Raw genomic sequence first — 22281 nt, forward strand, 5'->3', positions numbered from 1 at the left:
CTCCCTTCCTTTCCCCAAGTCTAGCTAGTCCCCACATCCAATCTTGTCAGTTCAACCTTTCTAATCTTTCTCTGGCCAATCTTTTTCTTCCCATACGAATTACCAGAGTCCTCCTCCATACCACCATCATCTCTAATCCGAGATACCTGTAACAGCAGCCACTCTGCTCTTCCTGCCTCCCATGGCATCTCTTTCTAATTTATTCTTCATTTCAGTTATATTATTGTTTGCTAATATGCTAATTTTAATATGGCCTTTTTTCTGCTTAAAACCCTTTAGTTTTCTGTTGCCTTAAGATAAAGGCCACATTCCGTAACAAACACATCTTACCAGATCATTTGTGATCTGGTTCCTGCTTTACCTTTTTAAGCTTCATCTTGTCTCAGGTTCTCTGCATCTCTCTCTCTCTTCTCCACTCCCCTTCATTCTGAATCTTTGTTCTCACCTCCAAGTCTTTATCTCTGGAACATTTTTCCTACCTCCCCCACTTCCCTGCAAGTCTGGCTAATTCCAACCTTAGTTTTTAGGTCTAAGCCCTAAGCCTATACATATGTCACTTTGTTTGGGAAACCTTCTCTGGTTTTCCTTCATCTGAGCTCTTTGCACCAACGTGTACTCCTATCAGTCATATTTATCATACTTTGTAAGTGATTGTTTAATTGTTCTCTCCCCTGCTTGAGCATCAGCTCTGTGAGAGAAGGGAATGTCTTTGATCTTAATATCCCCAGGAAAGTGCCTCGTTCCTGGTAGGTGCTCAATACGTTTTAAAAAAAACGAGTAAGTGAGTGCTTTTGTTTCTTGTTTTAATTCCTCTCATGATTTTTCTGTAATTTATATATAGTAGAGTATTTCTGGTGTTTTTCAATAAGTGCTTCTGAGTTTTACAGTTTTCCCTGAGGAGAAAAACTTTATAGCTTTGACTATTAGCCAGAATTATAATTTTAAAAATATAATAAACATTGTCAGAACTAGTTTTATAAGTTTATAACCTAGTACAATTCTGTGATAGCATGGTCTTTTATAATGCAAATTGGATATAATATAACCCTGCACTTTGTGTAATCAAAATTTTTAGACCCCACTTAGTTTTATAAAGGCCTAGTTTTAATGTACTTTGAATTATAAGAATGTAGCAAATCGTGAAATGTATGGTCAACTCTTGATCCATGGATGAGTTAAATCTTACCACAAACAAACACTCCCCCCCGAAAAAAAACTTTGTGACTCTCTAAAATTGCAAATACAATTATAGCATTTGAAGTTCTCTATAAAATGCAGTGAAATACTACTAAAAAATGTATGACTCCTTTAGACCCTAAATAAAAGAGAGCATACACATGTAGGAGAACAATGTTGCCCTTAAGATGTGAATGCTGGAAGGTCAGCCAAGCTCACTCACTAGCTACTTGACTTGCTCCCATAAAATCACCCTTAGCAAAAAAACAAATTAGTATATATTACAGGCTTTCAGTGTTGTTTGCAAACAGTTTGAATTATAATTGTTAAATCTTTGAATATTGTTTTGTAGAGGCTCACAAGAGCCTCTCTCCCTGTATTATCTGTCATCTAGTTGGAGTTGAGTCACCAACAGTAAAGGCAACCTTAGAGGGGCTGTTAAAACTTATGCTCATTACAGAAGGTGTAGGTGAATGTGTGGTGATGTTGGGTTCCATGGCTTAATACAGATTTTTTAAAAAGATTGTTTTTGATACCTTTGCCTGTTTATGCCACAATTGATTGACTGTTGTTATGCATTGATTAGCTATTATGAACTTAGTTTTTCCTTGATCATATAGAGAAAATGTAAAAATATAATTTAGAGAATTTTTCCTGAGTGATCTCTGCTATAAAGTTCATGTCTAAAATGTCGAGACGGTAATTATGACTTGACTGTTTTAGAAGTCATGCCTTAAGTCTGTGACACATATTCTTTGCATTTAAAAATGATGCAGTGTTCAGAAAAGATTCAGGGAAAAAAAGGGAACATACCCTCTTATGGAAGAAACAAATTGCTACATGTGAGCAGAACTTTGCTCAGTTTTGATAATTCTCTCTCTGCATTGCTGATACTTCAGAGAAACATTGTCTCAGTGGCCTATTCTGCCAAGTAAAAGGAGGTTTCGTGATGCTGGGGCAAATTCCAGTGGGTCCTTGCTCTTGACAGGGAAAATGCTAAAATAATCTTACCTATAGGACAGCACAGGTTGCTTATGTTTGCTAGGCCTATTCCTCCATTATTGCTAATTTCTATCCATTATAAGATTGACAGAAGGCACTGTTGTAAATTGTAATATATCAAATATTTTGTTATTTTAAAAATGTAGGGACAAAAAGCTAGGAAAGGTGGAAGAGGCATTATGTAAGTGTATCCATTTTAATCCCTGTGGTAAATTCCTCCCTGTTAGTTTATTTCTCAAAGTACTATACACATAACAAAATTCACCGTTTTAAAGTGTATAATTTCAAATGAAGTTTTAAAACCACAGATATTTTTCCTGCAAAACCTAGATTGTGTCTTTAAGATAAAGTCATGCAAGAGGCGGAGATTAGAAAAAAAAAATGGCCTGAAGGAAATAACACAACTTGGTTGTCCTTTTTCAGCATTCATCTAACAAGTATTTACAGAGTGTTTTTTATGTTCTAGGTGCTGGAGATACAGCAAAGAACAAAAATGGAGTTCCCATTCTCATGGAGTTTGTGTTCTAGAGTGGGAGTGGGGGGAATGTAAATTATCTAGCATGCACCTGCCCTTGCACCTGGCTTTGGTGTGGTTTCACATCTTCATATTTGTTCTTAGTGTCCTATGTGGTATTTCAGATTAATCTACTTTCTTGTTTAAAAAACATAACATAGTTTCAAATAACCCACAGTAGGAACTAGAAGGCATACATTTTAAAACATCAGTCTAGACAATTTCTTGGAAGTTGTTTCTTTTGACCATAACTTCCTTGCTTAATGATATTATGTAGGACTAAGCACAGTGTTCATATCAGCTATTTATTTTCTTATTCCGTAAGTAACACAGAAAAGTAAAACTTCAAATAGTAAATGTAAAAAATGTATGACAAAATGGACAAACTTCACTGACCAATCCCTTTTAGTTAAGATTACAAAGCCATCCGTGTGAGGTATTCTGCCAGTAGACCTTCCATAAATTTTCAGAGTGTTTAAATTTATTCTGAGAATATTGAGATTGGAAGTAGATTGAGGAAGTTATATCTTATACTTTTTTTCATCCTCAAATGGCTTAGGAGTAGAAATGCAATATATATATATGTTTATTAATGATGAAGTAGTAATCTAGGACACGTTTTATAGTTCAAAATGCATATGATTTCTTTTTATATTTTTACTTTATGAATTATCATAATGCAAACAGCTGAAGTTAGATCGCAGTTGCCAGCATGGCCTCTACAAACTCCCACGTACTTTCCTTTTTTCTAGGCAGTCTTTTTTTTTTAACCACATTTTTAAAAAAATTGAAGTATAATTAATTTTCAACGTATTGGTTTCAGGGGTACAACATTGTGATTCAGTATTTTATAGATTATACATCATTTAAAGTTAATATGTGCTGTACAATGTATCCTTGTTGCTTATTTATTTTGTACATAGTAGTTTGTGTCTCTTAATCCCACACACGTCTTCCCATTCCCTCTTCCCTCTAGGCAGCCTTTAGAGCAGTTTTCTGAAATCACACGTTTGTAAAATAAACATGAGTCATATCTTTTATAGTTATTTCTGTGAATTAAAATCCAAATTGAAAATGGGCCAGATTATCATCATCAGTAGATTCATAACCAGTGGATACTGTCAAATATAACTGCCTTATGTTTTATTAAAATTATTCGTCTACAGTCTTTGGTACCTTCCATTCAGCTTGACATCTGTTACCTCTTTCTCCTCCATCTGTCTATCCTTTGGCAAATGAAGAATGTCATTTTTTTCTATTATCTGTTATGCAACATAAGGTTTAGCCAAAAGAAGTATCGTGGTAAGTACTGTGTTCCCTCAGTCAGCCCTTCTTTTAACTTCCTTTTTCTTTTGATCACCTAGCCTTCAGACCTCTCCCTCATCAAGGGCCCTGTCTGCCCTCCAACATAATACTGACTCTGTCTCATGCCCTTTCCCTGTCCCCTACCAGTTCATTATACCAACCTTTTCCATTGTGGCCTGGCGCTGGTGCTTACCCTGCTTGCCTCATAGCTGGCTATCTTGGAGTAATAGGTCAGATTGCCTTCTTGTGAGATCCTGGTCTGCACATCCCTTTGTTCTTCCTTTTGTGTGGCATCTAATCTGTTGTCCTGGAGAGAGGAATGGAGAACTCCAAAAGGGGCTTTGAGTCAAGAGGACTAAAGAAGCATTCTTGGGTCCCCATTCCTCTATTCAGGGAGGCAAATTTGGCTATCAAAAGGTGGGAGATGTGAGAATAAACAGGCCTGGAATTGGATGAGAGGGTGAGCTGATCTGCTACCCTCAGGGCAGTTGGCTGGTGAGGGAGCAGAGCTGACATGACATGGCATTGGGATAAAAGACGTTGAAGAAAGGAGAGGCAGGAGGAACTGTGTGGTTGTGAGGCAGAGCCAGCATTAGGTTAGAGAGGAGTCGAAGGTCTTTGAGCAGGATATGGTTTTAATGAAGCTGGGTAGCAGAGGACTAAAGAAAAGTTTAGGAAGGGTAGAAATTATTGAAGGAATACAGTGCCTACTGCGCGGTCTTTTTCGGCTTGCTCTTTGGAGCAAGTGTAACTGCCGTGATGTTCAGATTGCTAAAGTACTGCTGTGTTCGTCTTTTCACTTACTGAAACATTGCCTTAGCATCACTTCTGTTATTTTTATAACTTGTTTTTATGTAATATAGCTATGACAGATTAAGGATATTTCTTGAAGGAAGCAAAAAAATTTGTAATATAGCACCCTCTTTCTTTGCTTAAAAATGGTGCTTAAACCTGTCCCCAAGAAACTTGAACTTTTCTTTATCTATAATTTTAATTACAGTAAATACCAGGTATTCAACAAATATTTGACTACTGTGCGAAGACACTGCAAAGACACTATGCAAAGTGTTGTGGGGGACAAAAAGAATCATTGAAGAAGGTGAAGCCTAACGAGCATAAGACAACATGTGACAAATTAATGTAAAGACACAAGAATTCATAATAATGCCAAAAAATGCCAAAATGGTTATTTAAGATGAGAATCCCTGTGGATTTTAGAAAAGGATGAAATAGTATAGTAGTCTGAGATGGTTTCAAGAAGGTAAAGGACTTGAACTGAATCTTGATGGGTGGGAGCTAGCTGAAGAATTGGACCAAGAAAGACATTCCAAGTAGAGGAAACAGGGTAGACAAAATTGTGGAAACCAGAATGGATCCTGTTTGGGAGATACTTTTTTGTTTTTGATTACTATCTGGTAGGTAAGGGTGAGCCATTGAAAGTTTTAGCGTAAGGTAATAATTTGATCAAAGAGTGCTTTAGGAAGTAAATTTAGCAACGAGATCATATTAGTATGGAGTTACGCTCGTCAGGCAGTTGAAAGTGTGGCACTGGAGCTCCCAGACGGGCTAGGTTTGGGGATTATTTTTACTGTGTTATAGTTTAACCAAATTACAGTTTCCTACAGGAGAAATGGGTGAGAGATGGGCAGCCAAGGATTGAATCTAGGAGAATGTTCATATTAAGAGTGTTAAGAGTAGGGAAACCACAGAAAGAATTAAGAGTTCAGAAAAGAACAGGGTAACAGAATGTTGTGAACACTTAGGAAGGAAAATATTTTAAGAATGGGGTACTTGCTGAAATCACATGTCATAGAAGATTCATGAAAATTGGATTTACAAAAAAAAACACAAACCATTAGATTTAGAGCTTAGAAGTTCATTGGTGACCTTCAGGTGTGCTATTTTAGTAGTAAAGAAGGATAGAAACTTGATTTATAGGGATTAAATTGTGTATGGTGAGGAGATAAAAGAAGTGATTTTAAGCACTTGTTCAAGATGCTTGGCAGCAAAAAGAAAGTGTCCTAGAAGATGGAAGTCAAGCAGTTTATCTTCTCATTAAAGATGGACCTCTGGATGTTTGAAGATAGAAGGGAATAGATTACTAAGGCAGTGATTTAAGATATTGGAGAAAGGATAATTGAATGAGGGTAGAAGGAGATGGTAACAAAAAAAAAATAGTGGGACTTTATGTAAGTCTTGAAGAAGAGTGAGGATTGTCTTTTCATCTGAAATTGAAAGAGGATAAGTGTAAAGACCTTTAGAGGTAATGAGTAGAGAACGAGATAGTTCTTGTTCCATAATCTAGAGATCTACTCAGTCCATTCCTTTTTAAGGAATAGGGAATGGCAACTGGGACTTGAGGAAAGTGGAAATGATTGGGGAAAACTGTCAATTTTATTTTAACTTTTTTACACATGCATTTATAAACAGGTTAGTATTGTCACTTCTTAGAGTGTTCATTTTGCAGCCAGCTTTGCTTTTAGTCACAAAAGCAGAAACTCCATCATCAAAAAAGGAATTATGGGGACTTCCCTGGTGGTCCAGTGGTTAAGAATCCGTCTGCCAATGCAGGGGACACGGGTTCGATCCCTGGTCCGGAAGATCCCACATGCTGCAGGACAACTAAGCCCGTGCGCTGCAACTACTGAGCCCGCGCGCCACGACTACTGAAGCCCGTGTGCTTAGAGCCCTTGCTCTGCAACAAGAGAAGCCACTGCAATGAGGTGCCCGCACACCACAACGAAGAGTAGCCCCTGCTCGCCGCAACTAGAGAAAGCCCGTGTGAAGCAGCGAAGACCCAGCATAGCCAAAAAAAAAAAAAGGGAATTATGAGGTAGTTGAAGTCCTTCCAGAGGTGCAGTCTAGGGAACTTTGCATGAAATAAGTCAAAGATATGACAAACACTATGATATATAAGGGAAAAAAACCCTATTAAAACAAATGCAATGATGTGAAGCTATAAAATATGGCTAAATCTAGTTTAACCCTACAAAATAAGAGATTAAGCAAAGTTAAGTGAGCTTCTCTAAGTCGTCTAACAAGTGACAAAAGTAGTGCTTTGTCTCCTAACTTCCAGTCTAGTTTGTTTTACCATTTTACCACTGTTTTCCTGTAAGAAAGTCCTGGATTTATGTGAACTGTACACATACAAGAGAGCCCAATATTGTTATAAAGAATGCATGCCATCATATGCAAATATAAGTCCACTGTTACATAAATTTGACCTAAGACATAATTTTTATAATAAAACTTATTTAATTTTGGATAATTTTGCCTGCCATAGAATATAGATTTAAAATGAATATTTGCCTTGATAGAAAGTTGTTTATAAATTATTTAAAATTTCTTTTCGCAAATTTCATTGAGCAGAGACATTCAAAATCAGAGTCATGGCAATAGGCATTTATTTGTTGTGAAGGTTCAGAGAGAGTTTCAGTAACTTTAACATCACAATCAGTTGTAAAGATGAAAATACGTCAAAGAGCATTCTTAGGGTTATGTATGGGATGTATAAGGGAAGTCATTTTATGGGGAAGGGATTTGGGGTCTGACTTAGTGTTAGAACTTTAAGAAAACCAGCTGTCAGAAAATTTTTTTTTCTCCCTTTTGTCCCATTATCTGTGACTCACTGTTCACCAAATCCTGTAGCAAGGCCTGAAGAGTGAATGGGTAAAGACAAGTATTTAGATAGCCTTGAATGGATAAGGAGAAGTATTGTGTCAAAAGGTGGGGTGTGTCTATGCACAGTGTATAAAATAAATTGATCTTTGCATGTTTTTTTAGAAATAATTTCTATAAAATCACTCTGTGTGCCATTCAGTATATTGGAAGCAAAAACTGTGTTGTATTACTCTTTTTTTCCCCTTTATTTCGCTGGCTTTAATTAACCTGAAATATTTTTCTTGAACTATGTCCTTCTTACACATACACTTAACTGTAAAATTTGAACCTCGCCTCTTAGTGTTTTGTTCTGAAGCAGTTGAAAAGTTTTCGTAGTACCCTTAGCCTTCTTGACTGAAAAAGATCTATTTTAGTTATATATATATTTTTTACCAGTTACAGTGATTTTGTGCTTATTAGTGACTGGCTAGTTTTATAAATACTACCCCTTCGAAAAGAAAAAGTAAGAAGAGAAGGAAAAACCCTGCTTATTTCCTTTGCCCCCTTATAGCTTTATATTTTCTCATAAAAGGTTTTTAGAGCTTTGCTTTCTAATTTTTTAGCTCTTTGTGAAAGAAAAATAATCCCAGAAGTAAAATATGAGCCTCTTTGCAGTCTATTAATACTTAATGCTCATGCTTAACTCTGGGACCTTGCTTGCTTTCTTTTCCTCATTAGATGACATTTAAAGGTGTATTCTCTAAATCTCCCCTCATATAGGATTGGGCACAATTAATATAACCTTGCCCCTTTTCACCCTTCATCTTGTTTAAAGTACCCATTTATTCTGGATATGAAGCCGCCTTCCTTTCATTACCTGTGGCATCCATTTGCCTCATTGAGCCTGATGAGTACTGTGGTGGAAGGGCTAGACCTTCTACCATGTGGACAGCTGGTGGTAGTTACTGGTTTCTTTGCCTTTTTAAAATCTTAGGATTTTCCTGTATCTCAGAAACTAAGGGATACAGTTTTCCCTTTCTCCCCACTTATTCCAGGTATAAGGCATTGTGATTTTATTCCAAACCGTTTGTTGGATAAGTGGCAGAACTGGGATTTGAATCGTGAGGCTGTGGCTCTGGAATTTGTCCCATTATGCTATTTACCTTTACAAACTCTTTCCTCAGAGATCTTATTGCTGTATCTGTCACTTCTATACAAATGACTCATATATCTATATACCTTTCGTCTCGACTTTCTCCTGAACGTCAGATCTCTATTTCAGCTATCCTTTTTGGTCTCCCCCAGCTTTCCTGTCCCTGCCACTAATAAACTTGTCATCTTTTCTCAATAACATTTCTTCCACTAGTTATTCCCATATCTTTTAATGATAGCTTCATTTCTAAAATTCAGAGTCTCAGAATCCTTTCATTTCCCTGACATTTCATGGAATTACTATACCGTGGTGTTTTACTTCTGCAGCATTTTCCCCAGCTTCTTTCTAGTCTTAGATAGCAGTTCAGGTCTGAAAGTTCTCTAAAAGTTTTCTTCCATTTTACTTCATGCTTCACACTGCTGCCAGACTAATCTCTCTAAAGCATAGCTCCAGTCCCATCACTTTCTTGACCCAAGACTTTCATGGCTGAGCTATAATTCAGGGGTCTCCACAATATTAGCTGTATCTTCCACTGTTCTCTTAAGTGTACCCTGAATTACAACCAGGCTGTTTTACTCACTTCCCTAAATACAGTCTCCTTTTTCTTATTGCTGTTCTCTTCTTATTCCCTCTTCCAGATGTTTCTCCCCCTTTTCCTTTTTACCACCTCATCTCCACCAGTATTGAAATTTTTTTCTACCATTAAGGTCCAGCTCATACACCATTTCTTTTAGAACGCCTTCTCAGTAGTATACAGTTGGGGATGTAGTGTTTGTTGCCTCCATTCCCACTCCTCAAAGCACTTTGTATGTCTTTTCTGACATGTGTCTTATTGTATGTGTCCATGCATGTACAGTACCTGTATTGAACCCTATATTCTAATTGTGTATTTGCCTTACCCATTCACTCCACCTCCATAGCATGTTCCTTATGAGTAGAGGTTAGATTATCTCCTGTGACCCTACCGTAAATCTTTCTTCATAGGTGCTTAATATGTACATTTACTGACTCAGACGTATACATATGAAGAAACATTTCAGAATAAGCATTATATTTTTGTTATTTTAGGCTTGACCGTCTTTTTATCTTACTGGATACTGGCACTACTCCAGTTACAAGAAAAGCTGCTGCACAGCAACTTGGAGAAGTGGTGAAGCTTCATCCCCACGAGCTAAATAATCTCTTATCTAAAGTAAGAACTCTTTTTTTTTTTTTTCTTTTAGTATAATACAATGGTGGAAATTTATCCATGGGCAGGAACATAAAAGTAGAGAAAGAAATTGTCTTATTAGTGACACTTTGTGGTCTTCAAATTCCATTAAGTATCTCAGTATTTCTCCAAATATTTTAAAATGTTTGCCATTTTTGTTTGTCACAAGGTTTAAAATATTTTGTTTTTTGCGTCAAGTTTGTTTAAGGGATTTGACAATATAGAACCTTTGGCCTGTGGCACAAATTTGAATCTGATCCAATTTGGTAACAAAGTAAGTTGTTAATCTAGTTTTTTAGTGGTCTAACTTGTTCTTAGCAGCTAATAATTATACTAGTTGGTGATCTTCAAATGGATGAGTACTCATGGGTAATGGTGGAAATATATGAGAAGCTAGTTGTTACATTCTTAGCTATTAGCTCTTTGAAAGTGGAGGCTTTCTGCTTTGGTGGATAAGTATTTTCATAATCCTAGCCCATGTTCTTTCCCTAAGAAATGCTTTATTTTTACTGAACTCTGTGGGCTTGTAGAAGTGTGACTGTATGATAGTAAGCAGCAAATTCCATGTATTTTATTCTCTGGCATGCAAAGTAAAAACAGGAGTGCTTTGTATCTGTGTTTAGGGGGGTGGGAGCAGTGGATAGAGGATAAGGTGGGAAGCAGTATGATAGCCCAGATATTGGAAGACTCAGTATATCCCTGTTCCCACCAGTCTTATCTCATCCTTTCATTCTGATTTGTCCCTCCCTGCTTCCTATGAGTAGGCGTTCTAAGCCCTTTGTCATCATACACAAACCTGCACTCTATTGTTCCTATCATAGGGGCTAACAGCGACTCTCATTCCAACGCACTCCCCACTTAGATACTATCAGAACTTTCTAACCAAGATGTCGATGAAGAGATAGTGATTTGACATCTACAGGCTCCATATTCTCAGAATGGAGAAGGGTGCGTATTAGGCAATACCATACTCATGTGAAAGGTGTGGGGATGGAGAGGTATACCCATTTCTTCTCATCCCAAGGGAAGAGATGGAGGACTGAATGAGCTGAAACTGGAAACAATGAACAAGACTAACTTGTGCTGAACTGAGAAAAGGTTTCCAGACTTCTAAGTGAGTTCTGGTCTTCTTAACTCAGACCCCATCATATGGCTGCCATCAAGTAATTCCAAAAGAGGCAGTTTGTTTTTAGCACCTTCTCACCTCCTATGCCCTCTCTGCCCTCGTGTCTTCCTATTGCCTTTGGTTTTATTTTTTAAAAAACAGCTGTATTGAAATATAATTTACATACCATACAATTCACCCAGATAAAGTGTACAATTCAATGATTTTTAGCATATTCACAAATATGTGCAACCATCACCACAATCTAATTTTAAAACATTTCTATCACCCCCAAAAGAAACTTCATGCCTATTACCAGTCACTCTCCGTCACTCCCCCTCCCGTAGCCAGTCCTAGGCAACCCCTAACCTACTCTCTGTCTATAGATTTGCTTATTTTGAACATTTTATATAAATGTGTGACCTTTTGTGATTGGTTTTTTCACTTAAAGTATTATTTTTAGGGTTCATTCATATTGTAGCATGTTTTGTTTTTCATTCCTTTTTATTGCCAAATATTGTTCCATTGTATGGATATGGATAATGCTGTATGGATATAGCACATTTTATTTATCTCTTCATCAGTTGATGGACATTTCGGTTGTTTCCACTTTTTGGCCTGTTATGAATAAAGCTGCTATGAAAATTTTTGTGCAAGTTTTTGTGTGGATGTATGTTTTCATACATGGGTGTATACCAGAGAGCAGAATTGCTGGATCATATGGTAACTGTGTTTAACTTTATGAGGAACTGCCAGACTGCTTTCCAAACTGGCTCCACCATATTACATTCCCAACAGCATGTATGAGAGGTTGGATTTCTCCACATACTTGCCAACACGTACTATTAACTGACTTTGTTTATATCCGTACCAGTGAGTATGAAGTGATATTGTAGTTTTGATTTGCGTTTTCCTGATGACTAATGACGTTGAACATCTTTTCATTTGTTTATTGACCATTTCTATATCTTCTTTGGAGACCTGTCTGTTCAGATCCTTTGCCCATTTTTAAGTGGGATATTTGTTCTTTTATTAATGAGGTGTAGGAGTTCTTTATATATTTTAGATACAAGCCCCTTATCAGGTATGGGGTTTGCAAATATGTTCTTCTAGTCTGTGGGTTGTCTTTTCACTTTCTTGATGGTATCCTTTGAAGCACAAAAGTTATTAATTTCAATGAAGCCGAATTTATCTTTTTTTTCTTTTTTTAAATACATCACTTGTGTGCTCTTGAGATCATATCTAAGAAACCTTTGCCTAACCCAAGTTTACAAAAGTTTATCCCCATGTTTTCTTCTAACAGTTTTATAGTTTTAGCTCTTATTTTTAGGCTTCTGGTCTATTTTGAGTTAGTTTTTGTGTCTGGTGTGAGGTAGGGATTTTAAGTCATTATTTTGTTGCTCTAGTACCATTTGCTGAAAAAAACCTTTTTTCCCATTGAATTGTCTTGGCACTGTTGTTGAAATCTGTTGACGATAGACACATAATATTATTTTTGGACTCTAAATTCTATTCCATTGATCTAGGTATCTGCCCTCTGCCAGTACAACGCTGTCTTGATTATTGTTGCTTTGTAGTAAGTTTTGAAACCAAGAACTGTGAGGCTGTCAACTTTATTATTCTTTTTCAAGATTCTTTCGGTGATTATGGGTCCCTTACATTTCCATATAAATTTTAGGATTAACTTGTCAATTTCTGCAAAAAATCCAGCTGGGATTTTGATAGGAATTGTGTTGAGTCTGTATTCAATTTAGGGGGTATTGCTATCTTAACGATATTAAGTCTTCCAATCCATGAACATGAGGTGTTTATTTAGGTCTTATTTAATTTCTTTCAGTAGTATTTTGAATTTTTTGTAGTCTTCAATGTACAAGTCTCGTACATTTTTTGTTAAATTTATTAAGTATTTTATACTTTTTGATACTATTATAAATGAGATTATTTTCTTAATTTCATTTTCAGATTGTTGAAAGTGTACAGAAATACAGTTGATTTTTGTATATTGATGTTACATCTTGCTCTCTTGCTGAACTCATCTTTTCTACTAGTTTTATAACTCTTGTATTAAGTAATGGGACTTAATGAATAATATGCACTTTGCTTTTTAGAATGTTAAAAACTATGTTATTTTTAAAATGCACTTAAGCATTCTGTTTTGGCCACTTTGAACAAACAAAATTTTTTGTTATATAACTATTTAATTTTTAATTTTTTAAGGTGTTGATATATTTAAGGAGTACAAATTGGGATACTCGGATTGCAGCAGGACAAGCTGTTGAAGCTATAGTGAAAAATGTACCTGAATGGAATCCAATGCCAAGAACCAAACAAGGTGCTTTTAAGTGGAAAAGTAGTTTGCAGTAAAAACTACACATTTTATATTTTAGCAATTTCACTTTTAAAGACTTAATTTTCATGCTTTTAGGTGCAGTCTTGTCAGGAAATAATATTGAATAAGGTGATTTTTTCACCATGTTTTAAAAAGCATACTAGACAAACAAAATGTTTTCTCATATATATTTTATTTATTTTTCTTTATTTTTTAAATTAATTTTTATTGGAGTATAGTTGCATTATCTCACATATATTTTAAATTACTCTACAGTATGCTTGATTTAGAGATTATTACTTCCCTCAAGGATTTATGTTCTAAAAAAAGAAATCAATACAGTGTAAATATTTGTAACAGTCTATTTATTCTTGTTGCTGGGAAAATAGTGTAATTGTTTACTAAATTTAAGCACAGTTATGTGTGGATATTTGGAGGGGTCAGTCTTTAGTTTTCTTTATGTGTCTTTTAGATGTCTTTTAGTGGAAATTACTTGTTTTCTGACTGCCTATTATATATGACATTTAAAAATGAATGTATGCTTTTACAAATTGATAAAGGTATACATTTTAATTAAGTGAGAATTTAATATGGTGCAAATGCATTTCATTTTCAAGTCACTTTGATAACATGACTTTTATCATATGTCTTAGCTCGTCCAAAATTTTTGCTTTAATTTGCCTCACCTATTATTTTGAGGGATTGTGTTAATTTGTCTTCTCTCATCAAAAGAAATATATAACCAGAAGAAGTTATAACTTGTTTTAGAAAAGAGCCTTTTCCATTCCAGCCTATTACTCAAATTCTTTTCAAAACAAATTAAAAAAAAAAATTTTTTTTGCCCTTGCCACGCGGCTTGTGGGATCTTAGTTCCCTGACCAGGGATTGAACTCACAACCCCTGCAGTGAAAGCGTGGAATCCTAACCACTGGACCACCAGAGAATCCAAAAAAAAACTTTAAAGTAGATACAGTAGCATTAAAATATATAGTAAGGTTACTTGTTATCATTAGAAAACTTTAAGATATTCATAGCAATTCCCTTTCAGTTTAGCAATTATACTTTAGTTTACAGATGAATTATATGCAAATGCCAGTTAAACAAACTATTAAGTCAGTGAACAATTACAGTACATTTAAAAATTTACAATGGCATAACCTTTTTGGGAGGAATACAGAACATTTTGTAGATAGTTTTAGACCCCAGATGAATATTTAATTTTAGCGATTTGCCAGGAGATTGTAATTTGCTTTATATTATGAGAAATGAGTCCTATTGATTGAGTACTTCACTTCCTTTATGTCCTAGATATTCCTCAGGTATAGGGAACGATGATGCTCACTAGTTTTATTTATGAATATATTCTATGAATATGTTTATCTTCCAATTTATCACTATGATAAACTACCTTGGTATTTTTTAACTGTTTAATAGCACGATTTTTAACATACATATTTCAACATGGGGATGCATTTCTTCATATAACATTGTGCTTTCATAGTCAAAAAGTTATACACACACCCACTGACATTCTGGTACTTTGTAGTAAGGGAGCCACCTACTAAATAATTTTTTCATAAATAAGAGTTGATCATAAGTAAATTCACAGTAGCTTTTCTACTTCTTCCACATTTTACTTCTCTTAAAATATTACCCTCCCCCCTGCCCTTCCGAAGTGATGCTATTTTTTCGTTCTATACTTTGGCTATATAATCAAATTAAATGTTTTTAAACCTCATCTAGAAACTACTTCAGAAGGTGCTATGGAAGATTCATCTACTACAGATCGATTGAATTTTGACAGATTTGATATATGTAGATTGTTACAACATGGGGCATCACTTTTGGGATCTGCTGGTGCAGAATTTGAAGTACAAGATGAAAAATCAGGTATGTAGTAGTAGTCCTACAGAAAAAAGTCTGAAATGCGTGCGTTCAGACCAATTTGTTCCTTGGTGTGCTATGTTATCAGTCATGCAAAATCTAATAGATGTCATGAAATGCAAATTCACTGAAGTTTTCAGTTTGAGGTGTGGGGCATGCAGGTGGGGAAGGTAACCAGAAGCACTTTGTCTAAAGCTACCATAGGAATATTTTTCTTCCCTTAGTTGAATATGTACTATATATATATATATATATGCACCATTAATAGATACATATTAATATTTCAGTATTTCAATATAGAAATTGTAAAGTGGTACCCAAGAGCTTCAGTTGAATAGATTTTAAAAGCCAGGATTAGTACAGATTGTGGTAATGTTTTCACAATTATGGAAATTTAAGAGGCTATGATAGTTTCCTTTTTATCATATGTTTTAAACATTTAAATAATTGGATCTACTTATGCTGATGAACAAAGCAAAAACTAAAAATGAAAAATAAATCTTAGATAGGTAATTGTCCCATTATCTTTAAACTTACAGAATCCATCTGGATATAAATAAATGTTTTGGCCATTCAAGATTGATGCCTTGAGTGGAAAAAACCTTGATGTTTTTAATGGATTTCTGTAAGTAAATAAGTTGCTTTTTTGACTAAAACCAAAACAGAACAGTGTTTTGTTTTGTTGCTAATTTATCATTAGTCAAAGCATATCTGTCTAAGTTAATGAAATGATCTTCAATTTGTTCATTTAAAAAAAAGTCAAATACCCATTTCCTCTTTCCTAATATACTTTATATTGAAAGATCTAGTGTAATTATTTATGGAGAGAATTAAGAGGAGAATTTGCTTAAGTTCCAGAAAAGCATAGTTTTTTTTTTTTAATAAGGGAGGTAGAAGTCTTCAAAAACTTTCCAATTTGAAAAAAAGTTATCTCTAAGTTTACTAATTAGTAAGTTTACTAATCTTACTAGTGTACCCATGGACATCATGAGAGATCATTGGCCCTTATCTAAGGATAAAAGTCAGTGTCACTTTTGTCACTTAAAAAAAAATATGTGTTTGGGTCGTATCTTAAAGATTCTGATTTAATAGATCTGTGGAGAGTTTTGGGAAATTGTATATTAAAAGAAAAAGCTCCACAGGTGACTGATAATGTAAGCAGGATTGGGAATCCCGATTTTCTTGGAACTTAGTTTTTAATGCTGATAAGTCATAGTATGCTGAAGAGTGCTCATTAAAACCCTCTAATTAGGTTTTCTTTAAATATCTGCTCATCTGTGTTGGTCTCTACATATTTATAAATGACACATATATGATTTGCATAGGTGTCAGTCTGAGTTTCCTTTGCAGTTGGTTATTTTCCCCAGTAGAACTTTCCCTGGAATGAGAGGACCAATTTTAGGCTCTTTGTAAGTGTACTGAACTTATGATCCAGCAGCCTTCATTTTGGATGCCTAGTGTTTTTCCCTCTGGGTAGAGTAGCCTTAAATTTTTTTTTTTTTTAATGTAGCTTTAGAGAGATATAATTCACATACGATAGAAATCCCCACTTTAAAAGTGTCCAATTCAGTGGGTTTTAGTATATTCACAATTGTGTGTAGTTAACTTTAGAACATTGTCTCAAGAAGAAACCCTGTATCCTTTAGCAACCACCTTCCTATCCCCCTACATCCTTCCCTTCTCTTCTCAGCCCTAAGGACCATTAATTTACTTGCTGTAGCTATAGATTTGCCTACTATGGACATTTCATATAAATTGAATCATATAATATGTAGTCTTTTGTGACTGGCTTCTTTTTACTTAGCAGAATATTCCCAAGGTTTATCCATATTGTAGTATATATATTAGTACTGTTTTCATTTTTTTTTCCTAAGTAGTAGTTACTACTGTTACAGGGTGTATCAGTTTTTAAATTGTGATAGAATATAGATAACATAAAATTTACCATCTTAATCATTTTTAACTGTACAGTTCAGTAGTATTAAGTACATTCATACTGTTGTACAGCCAATCTCCAGAACTCTTTTCATCTTGCAAAACCGAAACTTTATACCCATTAAACAGCAATTCCATTCCTTTTTCCCCTCACTCCCTGGCAACCACTGTTTTACTTTCTGTCTCTGAATTTGACTACTCGAGGTACTTCATATAAATGGAATCATAAAATATTTGTCCTTTTGTGACTGACTTATTTCACTTAACATAATCTTTCATGTTCATCTATGTTGTTGTATGTGTCAGAATTTCCTTCTGTTTTAAGGCTGACTAATATTCCAGTGTATGTTTATACCACATTTTGTTTATCCATGCATCCGTCAGTGGACACTTGGGTTGCTTCTACCTTTTGCTTATTGTGAATAATGCTACTATGTACGTGGGTGTACAAATATCTGTTTGAATTCCTGCTTCCAGTTCTTTTGGATTTATGCCAAGAATTGGAATTATAGGATCATATGGTAATTCTGTTTTTGATTTTTTTTTTTAGAACTGCCATACTGGCAGTTCCATAGTGGCTGTTCCATTTTACATTCCCATCAACAATCTATGAGGTTTCCATCTTCTCCACATAACCTTGTCAACGCTTGTTATTTTCTGGCTTTTTTGGTAGTAGCCATATTGGTAGGTGTGAAGTTATTTTATTTTCTGGCTGAATAACATTCCATTGTATGAATATCACATTTTGTTTATTCATTCATAGGCTGAGGACATTTGGGTTGTTTCCACTTTTTTGGCTATTATGAATAATGCTGCCAATAAATGTTCATGTACAGATTTTTGTGTGGGTGTATGTTTTCATTTCTCCTATGTAGATACATAAGAGTGGACTTGCTGGGTCATATGGTAACTATGTTTTACTATTCGAGGAACTGCCAGACTGTTCTCCAAACTGGCTTCACCATTTCACATTCCTCTAGCAGGATACAAGGATTCCGATCTCTGCACATCCTTGCCAACGCTTACTTGTTATTAACTGACTTTGACTTTATCCATACCAGTGACTGTGAAGTGATATCTCATTGTAGTTTTGATTTGCATTTTTCTGATGACTAATGATGTTGAACATATTTTCATGTGTTTATTGACCATTTCTGTATCTTCTTTGGAGACCTGTCTATTCAGGTCCTTTGCCCATTTTTAAGTGGGATATTTGTTCTTTTATTAATGAGATATAAGAAGTCTTTATATACTCTTTATACAAACCTCTTATCTGATATGTGATTTACAAATATTTCCTCCCATTCTGTGCATCTTTTCACTTTCCTGATGGTAACCTTTGAAGCATAAACGTTTTTAACTTTGATGAATTCCAATTTATCTTTTTCTTTTGTTTCTCAAGCTTTTTGATGTCATATGTAAGAAGCTATTGCCAAATCTAAGGTCATTTACCCCTGTGTTTTCTCTAAGAGTTTTATAGCTTTAACTCTTACTCTTAGGTATTTGATCTGTTTTGAGTTCATTTTTGTATGTTGTGAGGTTAAGGATCCAACATCATTCTTTACATGTGGCTATCCTGTTGTCTCAACACCATTTGTTGAAAAGATTCTTCTTTCCCCACTGAATTGTCTTTGCACCCTTCATGAAAACCTGTTGGCGGTAGACATATGGTTTTATTTCTGGACTCTCAATTCTATTCAGTTGATGTCTTTCTTTATGTCAGTACCTCATTGTCTTGATCACCATTGCTTTCTGGTAATTTTTAAAATCAAGAAGGAGGATGGGAGGGAGGGAGATGCAAGAGGGAAGAGATATGGGGATATATGTATATGTATAGCTTATTCACTTTGTTATAAAGCAGAAACTAACTAACTAAATAAATAAATAAAAATTTAAAAACTAAAACAATAAAATCAAGAAGTATGAGCCTTCAACTTTGTTGTTCTTTTTCAGGATTATTTTGGATAGTCTCAGTCTCTTGCATTTCTATATGAATTATAGGATCAGTTTGTCAGTGTCTGCAAAAAGCCAGCTGATTTTTTTTTTTAATGCTATTTCTTTTTTTTTTTATTATTAATTTATTTTTATTTTTTGGCTGTGTTGGGTCTTCATTTCTGTACGAGGGCTTTCTCTAGTTGTGGCAAGCGGGGGCCACTCTTCATCGCGGTACGCGGGCCTCTCACTATCGCGGCCTCTCTTGTTGCGGAGCACAGGCCCCAGACACGCAGGCTCAGTAGTTGTGGCTCACGGGCCTAGTTACTCCGCGGCATGTGGGATCTTCCCAGACCAGGGCTCGAACCCGTGTCCCCTGCATTAGCAGGCAGATTCTCAACCACTGCGCCACCAGGGAAGCCCCCAGCTGATATTTTGGTAGGAATTGTTTTGAATCAGTATATCAATTTGAGAAGTATTACTGTCTTACTATGAGGTATTATGATCCATGAACATGGAATGTTTTTCCATTAGTTTAGATCTTTAATTTCTTTCACCAGTATTTTGTAGTTTTCAGAATATAAGTTTTAAGTTTTACTTTTGATTTTATTGTTAGTAGAATTGTTTTCTTAATTTTATATTCAAGTTGTTTGTTTCTTTAAATCTTTTTTTCCCCTCCCTGTTCTTTAGATGAGGGAACTTTGTATAGCTTTATCTTTGAATTCACTTATAAAACTATTATAATTTACCCTTTTCAAGTGTATGATTCTATTTTTTTTAATAGTTTGTTTCTCTAATGAGGTATTCTATCTTTTCATCATTGTGACAATATCTTCCTTTACATTTATCATTGTTATATTAGCTGCTTAAAAAATCTTGTCTTCTAATTCCAACATCTGGGTCATCTCAGTGTTGATCTCCATTAATTGTCTTCCTTTTGGGAATGCGTTACATTTTCTTGGTTCTTTGTATGTCAGTTAATTTTGGATTGTATTCCTCACGTTATAAATGTTTATACCACAGGCTGGATTCTGTTATATTCTTCCAAAGAGTGTTTTGATTTGTTTGGTTTAGTTGGTTGTTTTTGCTTACTTGTTTTAATAAGCATTTAATTTGGTGAAACTCAAATTGCAAACTCAGTCTCCTTTGTACTGGGCAACAACTCAAATCCCAATTCAATTTTTAGCTTTAGTTGGACTGTTTGGAGTCTGCCCTGTGCATGCATAGTTCAGAGGTCAGCCAGAGATTCGGCTGAGTTCACAGAATTTGGGCTTTCTCTCCTTTCTGGGTTTTTTCTCTCTACTTTCCAGTGGCTATAGTGATCCCTGACTCTCCTCTAATTCTGCAAGCCAGACAGACTGGGTTTTTACACAACTTTTAAATGTAGGGCGTGGCTGCCCTACATACCACGACTGGGTCTACCTTCAGGCTAAAAACTGGGTCTACCTTCAGGCTAAAAACGTTCAAAAATGGGAAACTCACCTAATGCCATGTCCTTCTTCCAGGTATTGATGACTCCTCCAAGTATATGCCTACTTTTGATTTCTTTCCAGTGCCTCAGGTGGTTGTTTATTATATTTTAGCTAGAATTTGTTATCTGTGGAGGGGTAGTCCAATAAGAACGTAATCAGCTATTATTGGAAGTTAATCATTATAGAACCATCTCTTGCAGCTTAGCTAGTTTAAGCCCAAATTTTTATTTTTAAAATAATACCTTTTGATCTATTTTCCACTGAAATATTGAGGGATTTTTCTTGGGACATTCAAAATCTACTTTTATGCCTTTGTCTTTGTTATTTGGGCTATCAGGACTGTGTCATCTCAGAATACATAAAGGCCACACTTGGAATAAGCATGTATTTGTTGAGATCTTTTTCTGTAAAATAAAATCTAGATTTTTCTTTTTTAAAGCCTGGTTAGAGCTCTCAGAGAATATACGAGATTAGCTATAAAATAATAAGATTGGTTTATTTTCATAGGAATAGATCTCATTTTATATATACTTGATAATTGACAGTAGGGCAATGGGGTAATCTCAGTGAATTTTTGTTAGCTAGAGTGTTTTGTTAGCTAGAACACTGTTTTCCAAGATCCAGTAAAATATTTACTCTATTAGGTAATAAAGTTTATGACATCTTCAGAGACTGTGAGTGTGGTTCGTTTTATTATCAAGAGAAGTATTCTAATGGTTAAATTTTTTTTTAAATTTTAATCGAGTCTGATCTTCATGTATTAGAAAACTGCTTAACTGATTTGAAGAAAATGTATTTCTTCTTTGTTTAAAGGTGAAGTGGATCCTAAAGAGAGGATAGCACGCCAACGAAAACTATTACAGAAGAAACTTGGCCTTAATATGGGAGAAGCTATTGGAATGAGCACTGAAGAACTCTTTAATGATGAAGATTTGGATTATACCCCAACTTCAGCAGCCCTTGTAAATAAACAACCTGTAGGTAAAACCTCTGGTTGGTTGATTGCAAGTAATAATACAGGGGGTTTGTTATATTTTGCTATGCAATTGGAATTTTAAAAAATGCATTTTTAAATTCTGCTCATTGTTGCTTAGTGTCACCATAATTTAGTGTCTTCATAAATTGGATTTCTAGTGATAGATTCTAAGGAGACAGAAGTTGCCACCTACCTCATAGACATTGGACTATTAGATAAAAGGTATGGTGCATCTTTTAGGAGACACTGGTATTGACAAATCCTAGTTGCATCAATTGCTCTTTCTTTGTTCTTCAATGAAGAAAAATATTTCCGAGTGTGGGAGATAGTAAGGGCTATCATAGTCAGATATGATGATACTAGAAATCTTTACAACTATGATTCTTTTATTTGAGAAAGTAACAAACATGGTGAAAACTTTCAAACAATGCAAAAAGGCACACTAGGAAGCAACCCTTTTTAAGTTATTTGTGCATTTTTCCTGAAATTTTCTCTGTATACGTAAGTTCTTTTAAGCCATGTCCACCTTTTCTCACTTCATATGGCTTCATATATCAGTATATACAGATTGAGCACATTCTTTTTTGACAGCTTCATGCTGTTTATATGGCTGTACCATAATTTTGCTCTGTATTTTTCCTGTTCCTCTATTTTTCCAATTCCCAATGGATGCCTGTATGCTTTTTTT

General features: G+C 35.1%; 1 protein-coding gene across 2 annotated transcripts in view; it reads left to right on the forward strand.

Annotated features, from left to right (window-relative positions):
• The window catches only part of BTAF1 (B-TFIID TATA-box binding protein associated factor 1), a 103092-nt gene that overhangs the window by 16211 nt on the left and 64600 nt on the right, over positions 1-22281 (forward strand). For both annotated transcript variants that reach the window (XM_082339377.1, XM_082339376.1), the window contains exons 2-5: positions 9819-9942; positions 13283-13397; positions 15138-15284; positions 21431-21594. In XM_082339377.1, the coding sequence (XP_082195503.1) occupies positions 13379-13397; positions 15138-15284; positions 21431-21594 (330 nt within the window). In that variant the 5' untranslated portion in view covers positions 9819-9942; positions 13283-13378. The remainder of the gene's footprint in view (positions 1-9818; positions 9943-13282; positions 13398-15137; positions 15285-21430; positions 21595-22281) is intronic.

The sequence above is a fragment of the Balaenoptera borealis genome (genome assembly GCF_965194805.1).
Source record: "Balaenoptera borealis genome assembly, chromosome: 10".
NCBI classification, from domain to species: domain Eukaryota; kingdom Metazoa; phylum Chordata; class Mammalia; order Artiodactyla; family Balaenopteridae; genus Balaenoptera; species Balaenoptera borealis.